At 61.4% G+C, this 7,796-nt stretch overlaps 1 protein-coding gene across 4 annotated transcripts in view; it reads right to left on the bottom strand.

Moving 5' to 3' along the window:
• Nucleotides 1-1,070: 1,070 nt before the first annotated feature.
• PIP5K1C (phosphatidylinositol-4-phosphate 5-kinase type 1 gamma) overlaps nt 1,071-7,796 on the bottom strand; it is a 47,819-nt gene continuing 41,093 nt past the window's right edge. The window contains exons 15-19 of one of the 4 annotated variants that reach the window (XM_055547178.1): nt 7,653-7,757; nt 5,824-5,944; nt 4,418-4,495; nt 1,725-1,808; nt 1,305-1,446 (exon numbers count right to left, since the gene is read on the bottom strand). In XM_055547178.1, coding sequence (XP_055403153.1) covers nt 1,444-1,446; nt 1,725-1,808; nt 4,418-4,495; nt 5,824-5,944; nt 7,653-7,757 — 391 coding nt within the window. In that variant the 3' untranslated portion in view covers nt 1,305-1,443. Of the gene's footprint in view, nt 1,447-1,724; nt 1,809-4,417; nt 4,496-5,823; nt 5,945-7,652; nt 7,758-7,796 lie in introns of all 4 variants that reach the window. The other 3 variants (XM_055547188.1, XM_055547207.1, XM_055547196.1) reach the window with 3 other exon arrangements.

Here is a 7,796-nt window from a genome sequence, read left to right as displayed (position 1 = left end):
GCATTCTTGGTGGCCCTGTGAGCGGAGAGCCCCCAGAGCACAGCCTGAGGAGGGGAGCAGCCAGCCAAGAGGCTCCGTCCAGGTGCACAAAGCAGGCTGTGCCAGGGGAGGTGACGAGGGGCCCTTGTAGGAAAAGACAGCAGTGTACACAGCTTGCAACGAACTTGAAAATCAGGTCCTGGCTTGGCGGGTTCTCCAGCCATCTCAGGCTCCACCAGGGAGGCAAAGGTGGGAGTTCTTCCACAAAGTGCAACTTCCACTCCACACTGGCTCCCAGCTCCTCCCACGCAGGGCCGGGTGGGCCAGGTGAACAATCCCTGATGCGTCCCTCTCCGGAGGCAGGCAGGAGAGACCCTGCAAAGCTGTCAGCTCCAGCAGCTGCCTATGGACGCAGCGGGGCCCCTGGCAGTCGCCCTGTGGGGCTCGGGACCCAGAACTGGGACCATCCAAAAAAAATTGTTTTTTCACCCAGAATTTCTTCTCCTATCCTTCAATCAGCACAGGGGTCTCCATCATTTAAAAGAGAGAGGATGCCTACCTCCATCTTTTTACAGGAGGGGGGTCTGGTCTTCTAGCCCTGGCGGCCTGCCCGTGGGGGCTCCCCTTCAGGACACAGACCTTGGGAAGTCCCAGGGCCTCAGTGCCTGGCTGCCTCCTCCTGCCTTGGCCCGTCTTCCAGAGAAGAGAGAAGCCCACAGCCCTGAGCTCCACTGAGTCAGGGCAGCTATGTGTCCACATGGAGGTTCTCATTACGCCTGGGGATTCCTGCTCACGGTCACAGGGGAGGCAAGTGGTGGGAGACAGATGCTGAGAGATAGCAGGGCCACTGGTGAAAAGCCATCCCCAGCCACCACTGTGCTGCCCTCAAGGATGGTGTCCAGCTCTCTCGGCCCAAAAACCTGAGCCAACAGTGCTTGGCAGGTGCAGTGTGCAGCCTCCAGAGGCACCCTGGGGAACGCGGTGGCCCTTCTGTCCTAGGGGCCTGTCCACCCTGGCCCAGACCTAGAGTGGATTCCGCTGGGGCGCAGGTTCCCTCAGCAAAACATGCAAGCACAGCAATGAACCAAAAGTGCAGTGAAATAGTTTCTTCTTTTCCATTGTGGGTTTTTTTTTGCCTTTTCCTTTTTCTAAAAAAACACACCCATGTGTGCTACCATGTCTGTGCAAAGAATAAGGACCCAAAATAAATACATGATCGGAAATGCAGGAGGGTTCACAGTATCAGGCGTAGGTAGTTGTCGGGGAGCCAGGGCGGGGCAGGCCGTCCGGATGGGGGTCGCTCAGCAGCCAGGAGTGTCGGTGTCGTCAGGGGAGGACGAGGGCGAGGGCTGGCTGCCAGGCGGGCATCTCCCGAGCTCTGGGCTGAGCGAGGCGGGCAGTGCCTCCAGGAAGCGGCCGGGGCAGCAGCGGGCACTCGGCTCCGGGTCAGTGTCTGCATAGGAATTACTGCCGAGGCAAGGGGGCGGGTGAGCTCATGGTGGGCTAGGGCCATTCCCCACCCACCCGGCCTCCCGTGGCTAATGACACAAGCCAGGGACCCCGGGAGCCTTGAGGGCTGGACACAGGCCATGGCACGGCAGAGCCTGGCTGCCCCTCCCACTGGAGACCTCAGTTTCCCCATCGGTCCCAGGGGTGTCTGGGGGTCAGGCCCTCAGGCCCTCCTGGGCCGAGGCCATGGTCTGAGCCCCGAGTGGGCCCGGCTGGCCAGCCATGGGCTCACTTACTGTGTCGCTCTCGCCGTCGGAGGCAGGCTGGGCCTGCGTGCTATAGTGAAGCGGGGAGTACACCCAGCTCCTCTCATCGGTGGGCTGCAGGGCGGGTGGGCGGGCGGGCGGCACGTGCAGGAGGGGCGCAGAAGAAGAGCAGGGTGCGAGGAGGCGCGAGAGGTGACAGGGAGGAAGGAAGGAAGAAACAGAAATAAAAGAGGGGGACCCCCAACGTGGGACGAGTGGGCGGCTCAGCCCCCGTGCCCTCTCCCTGACAGGACCTGCCCCAACCTGGATGGCCCTTGGGCCTGGTGGGGTGGGGGCCGGGCCTCCGGGGCTGAGTGGCCAGAGCGTGGCAGGGGGCGGGGTGGGCAGCGGGAAGCGGCACGTGGGTCAAGGCAGAGCCGGCACAGCGGGAGGGGGTGGCGGGCGGGGCTCCGTTTGCTCTGCTGTCCGCCCACCCTGGCCCCCTAACCTCTGCCCTAGCCTGGCAGCACCCCAGCTTCAGGCCTGCCTACCACTGGGGACTGCCAGCTGGAGCACCGCCCTGGGGACCCACGGCAGGGGGTCCTGGGTGGTAGGGGCACAAGGTGGAGCCCACTTCCTGCCCCAGTACACACAGACCTGCTCTGGGACCGAGGCAGGTGCCCCCCAGAGAGCAAGCAGCAGAGGCCTCTCTGCCCCATGCCTGGAGCACAGGGATGCCTTCCTGGGGAGGGGCACAGGCAGAGTGGGGACTGGCCACCAAGGGGCTCCTGGGCCTGGCAGGGGCAGGCTGATCTTTCTCCAGCCATGTCTGGGCAGGGGTCCCAGGCGGAGCTCAACTAGGGGAGGACGTATACTTCCCCAGCCCCCCTTGCTCTTCCTGGGTCTGCTCTTAGCACCAGAACCCTCTTGGGCCTGGCAGCTCCCTTGGGGCTCCCCCAGCCACCTTCTTGTCTTTCCTCTTTCCCCCCACTGCATGCCGGCCTTCAACACCCCACAGCCTGTTACTTCCACCCCAGCCAGAGCACACACCTGTCCTAGCCACGCCCCCCTGGCTGTCCTATGGCCCCTGAACCCACCATGGCCCCCCAGACCCAACCCTCCTTGGGCTGCTTGGTAGGATCATCAGCAACCAGCCTCTGCCCTCCTGCCCCTCGGAGTCCACCTGTTCCAGGTACCCACACAGCCCCTGCCTCTACACCTGCTGCACCCGACTTTCTCCACAGCTCACAGGCCACGATGGTACCCACGTGGACCCAGAGGCCCAAGAAGCCTGTGTCCTCATGTGGGCGGGTTCCCACAAAGGTACCCAGAGCCACGGCAGCAGGGTGAGGCCCCAGTGCAGGCCTTGCTCGTGCTTCAGGGGGTTACAGAGCCATAAAACCCATGTCTGGCCACTTGGGAGCCCAAGGCGCAGGTCCAGGCCTGTCTGTGGCCACAGCAGGTGCTGATGCTGGCGTGGTGGCCGTGCTGGGCTCAGAATGTGGGTGACACAGGGGTTCCCAGGAACCCTGTGATGAGCTGGCCCTGGGTGACCCACAGAAGTTGAGTCCAGGGCATGCCTGCGCCGCACAGCAGGCCCTGGGGTCCAGCCTTCCTCCTGCTGCTCCTTTGCCTCCCTCTCCACCCATCGGCCCCAAGTATCTGATTCTGTGGTGCCCCCAGTGAAGACAGCCCTTCCTCTTCCACCTCCCCACACCCCAGGCACATCTCAGAGCCCGCTTGACCCCTTCCAGATGGCCTTTGCCACTGGCTCCTATCCCCATGGCCCTTGGGCACCACGTGTCCCCAGCTCTGGGACCATCTCTGGGACCATCTCTGGGGCGCAGTGTCCCCGGTTGGACCGAGCGTGGAGGGGATCTCCCCTTTCAAGGCTTGCTCGGCAGTGCATGACAGCCAGCGACACTCAGAAGGGACCACTGACAGGGCTGGAGTGTGGCCTCTGAGGAGCCTCACCTTGAGAACACAAAGTCTCGCTTGAGATCTTTGCCCTGTTCTGCCCGTTGAGTGCTGTGTGCCTCTGGGAGGTCAGCTGGCCTCTCTGGGACTCCATTTACTGCTCACGATGACAATAACGAGCACTAACAATGCCACTGCCACACAACATCCCCACAGCATCCCAGATACGCCGGGTGGATAAGTGTTTATTAGACATACGCCTGAAGTTTGGGACCTAGATTTCGTCTACACTATGTGCTCGTGGGCTACCTGGGGAGCCAAGGTCTGTTTCTCCATCTGTGAAATAGGTACAGAGACACCAACTCCTCTCTCCTGTAATTAAGAGCTTGGCTTTGTGGTCCTTCCGCTGACCTGGGAGAAGGTCACCCCCTTCAGGGGACAGACGCTCTGGGAGTGCTGTTGGCAGCAAAATCTGAACAAGTGGGAGCTGTCCACGTGACACGTCCCTGACCCAGGAGTGCTGGGACGAGGGGCAGGGGCGTCTGGGGGCTGGGGGTCAGATGCCGACCCTGCCATGGCCAGGCTGTCCCTGGGAGCCCCAGCGGTGTGCCCGCAGGTGCCATGACGCTCAATTCAGTGGGGAGTACACGTCCCGACAGGACGCCCACAGCCCAGCGTCCCAGGCGGGCCAGTGTGGCTGACCTCAGCCACAGCGATGTTTTCCCCACGTCCCTTCTTGAAGGAAGAGGGACCAGGACTTGTGGCTCCCTGCTGCCCAGGGCGCGGGGTGGGGCCTGGCTCCCTGGAGGCCTGCCGTGGTCACTTACAGTCCCTGAGGAGCTCAGCGTCACGGCCCGCAGTCGGCGATGCCGGGGAGAGTAAATCCAGTACCTCCCATCGGTGAACTGGGCGGGCCGGGCGGGCGGGGGAGGAAGCAAACAGAGGACAGGATGAAGTGACAGGACGAGGCCACGGGAGTCTGGCGGGCGGGCAGGCAGGGAGGGCAGCGGGTGGGACAGGTGGGCTGATGGCCAAGCGGGAACAGGGGGTGGGCGTCCCACTGGCTGTCTTCTCCGCTGCGTGCTGGGCCTGGCTGCAAATCTGGGTTTCACGCCCCTGACTCCTGACAGGACATGGCCCCTGGGGCCGCCTCACACACAGATCCAGAGAACGGGAAAGATCAGCCCGGTGGGGTGGGTCGGGGGACACAGGGGGCGCTCGCTCGGTGCCCTGCAGGCCAGGCAGCGTTGGCGTGGGGACTGAGAGCAGGGGTCTGTTACAAAGCAGCGATGTCAGCAGGGCGGCCAGGCTCACCCAAACAGCCCCGAGGCCCAGCACCGGGCAAGGGCAGGGTTGCGGGTCAGAGGTGAGAGTGAAAGTCTGAGAAGAGGACAGCAGGCAGGGCTGGGGTTTGGCCCTCTCTGCTGTAATTAGGACCATCTGATCTCAGAGCGGGGCATCCTGGGGAGACAGCTCAGGACCCGCCGTTAGGGGTTGGGCGGTCACTGGACTGGGCTTTGCGGGCTCCCAGGCCCCCCAGGACCCACTTCATCCAGGTTCCTGCCTGCCTGTGGGAGGTGTGAGGGGGAGGAGATGGCCAGCTCTGGAGGGAGGTCCCAGGTACCCAGGGGAGGGCACCCTCCTGCTCTGACAGATCCCACCTTGTCCAGGAGCAGCTGTGTGTCCTCGTCCCATGAGGTTGGCATCGTGGAGCCCACCTGCCCCTCGCCTCGGTGCCCTGGCCTCCCTAAGCATGGAGTCTGCCCGCCGTACCCACCACCCGGTCAGAGAGAAGGTGTGTGTCATGCAGCCCCACGGTCAGCCTGGGCCTCCCCTCGGGCCAGGGGGCTGAGCACTCCGGGACTCCAGACACCTCCCCAGGCCCCGCTGGGCTCAGGGCCAGATGTGGTCACGAGGCTGGGGAGGATGGGGGGGGGGCGCGGGGTGCTGCCACATCACCTGAGAGTGAGCGAGCCAGGAACATGGATCTGCGTGTGAAAAGGTGAGCACACACTCGTGCCTGTGCCTGAGTGAGTGCACCTGCAGGTGTGCACGAGCGCCTTGAGTGTGCGACGAGTCAGTGGGAGCGTGTGAGGGAGTGGTGTGCCCGTGTGTGAATGCAGGTGGACATGAGCATACGTGGGTTTGTACGGGCACGTCTACACACATGTAAGCACAGATGAGCGCGGATGCTCGAGGGTCCGGCGACGGGAGGGAGCCCTGGGGCACTTACAAAGTAGATGTCCGTGGCAGGCGCGTCCTCCTCGTCCGAGGCCTGGCTGGCGGGCTCGGAGGCCTGGCTGGCGGTTTCCGCTTCGACAGCGGCAGAGGCACAGGCTGGGGACGCCCCCTCCCTGGGGACACGGGCAGGACATGGGAGTCCTGGGGGAGCTCTGGAAAGCATGCATCTCCCCCGCCCCGCAGCCTGGCCCTCCCCACTCCCTCCATCCCTCATCATGGAGACCACAGATGCAGGAAGTTCAATGGCAGGGATGGGTTCTGCCTGACACATTCTGGTTCCCCCACATAACAAAACACCCCCAAGCACTGTTGCTGCCAAGGGAACCAAGAACCCGGCTCCAAGCAGGTGGCCTGGCCCCTCCACTCAGGGGCATGCCTGTGGGCAAATCCCTGCCTCACCACTCACTCGCTGGGCAACCATTAGGACTACATTCTTTCTCAGGGCCTCAGTTTCCTCACCTGTAAAGTGGGGACACACACCCACCCCTGAGGGGCCAGAACCTTTTGCTCCTCTTTCCGGAGCACTTCCTAGGTGCCAGGCCTGTTTGAGGGCCTGCTGTCCTGTGTTGCTGCTGTTTATTTGCTCAGTTGTGTCTGACTCTCTTGGGACCCCATGGACTGTAGCCCACAGGCTCCTCTGTACATGGGATTTCCCAGGCAAGAATACTGGAGTGGGGTCCATTTCCTTCTCCAGGGCATCTTTCAGACCCAAGTATCGAACTCATGTCTCCTACATTGGCAGATGGGTTCTTTACCACTGAGCCACCAGAGAAGCCCCTGTCCCGTGTTACAGATGAGGAAACTAAGGCACAGAGTGAAGGTGGGGAATGTGCCGGAGGCCATGGCTGGCGGCCACGCAATTAGTGAGAAATTTCACTTCTCAGATGAGGAGCTCAAAACCTAATAAAGTTAGAAATAAGTACCAAAAAGGTAAACAGAAAGTCTTAAACACGAGAGACACCCCTGAAATGCCTCAGTCCAGGGTCTCGCCCTCAGCGCTGCTGACAGTGGGCAGGTCATTCTCTGTGGGGGGCAGTCCTGGGCACAGTGGGTTGTAGAGCAGCCTCCCTGGCCCCCACTATGATGCCAGCAAACCCCCGAGTCATGACCACCGGAGATGTCCCCAGACATCGCCCACTGTCCCCTGAGGGCAGAATCACCCTCAGGTTGTTGAAAGCCACTATCTTAATTCAAAGAGGAAATTTAAAAAAAAAGAAAATTACTACCCATTTGTACCTGAGCCAATATAAAAGAACTGGTTCGTATCAAACCCATGGCACATGGCAATAGCAGCACTCAGAGGAAAACACACAGCCTTAAGGGCCTCATTGTTAAAGACAAGAAGGGACTTACTCAACCTACACTGGAAAAAAGAAACAAGTGAAAAACAAGCCAGAAGCAGCTAGAAAGAACACATTACTGGTGAGTTACAGTGAATGAGATAAAAACAGAACACAACAGGGGACCAAACGTGGCTTTGGTCCCCCATGAAAACCCATGAAAACCTCGTAGGTTACTGTCGTGCAAGCCCCGGCAAAACTAAGAGGAAGCAGAGAGGAAATGTGGCAGGAAAAGTCACCTCAGATGTCAGGGCAGCTCTGAGTCCTGGAGGAGGAAACCCTTCCCAGAGTGAAGGACCTACACTATTCCCGGCTTTCCTCGCTCCCTTCCCAAGCTGGAAGCCCCAGCCCTACCCCTAGCTTGTGTACTACTTTTCCCAGTCCGCCTTCGGCCAGCAGGCTACCTGGCCACGCTTGGCCAATGGGACCAGAGCAGAACCTGAGACCAAGAACTAGTCAGTTGACCGTGGGGCCCACTCACCCTGCATCCTCCTCCTTGGGGACCACAATCTCCACGCTGCACGCGGGCTCCACCTGCACTGTGATCTGTTGCAGGTCCTCCTCCGCGTGCGTCTCCTCCTGGGGCCTGGAAGCAAAGGGAAGCCACGCCTCAGTTTCCTTCCTC

Source organism: Bubalus kerabau, chromosome 1, assembly GCF_029407905.1.
Source record: "Bubalus kerabau isolate K-KA32 ecotype Philippines breed swamp buffalo chromosome 1, PCC_UOA_SB_1v2, whole genome shotgun sequence".
In the NCBI taxonomy this organism is placed as follows: domain Eukaryota; kingdom Metazoa; phylum Chordata; class Mammalia; order Artiodactyla; family Bovidae; genus Bubalus; species Bubalus kerabau.
The sequence above is the reverse complement of the archived record's forward strand: the minus strand, read 5'-3'. Positions and strand labels throughout refer to the sequence as shown.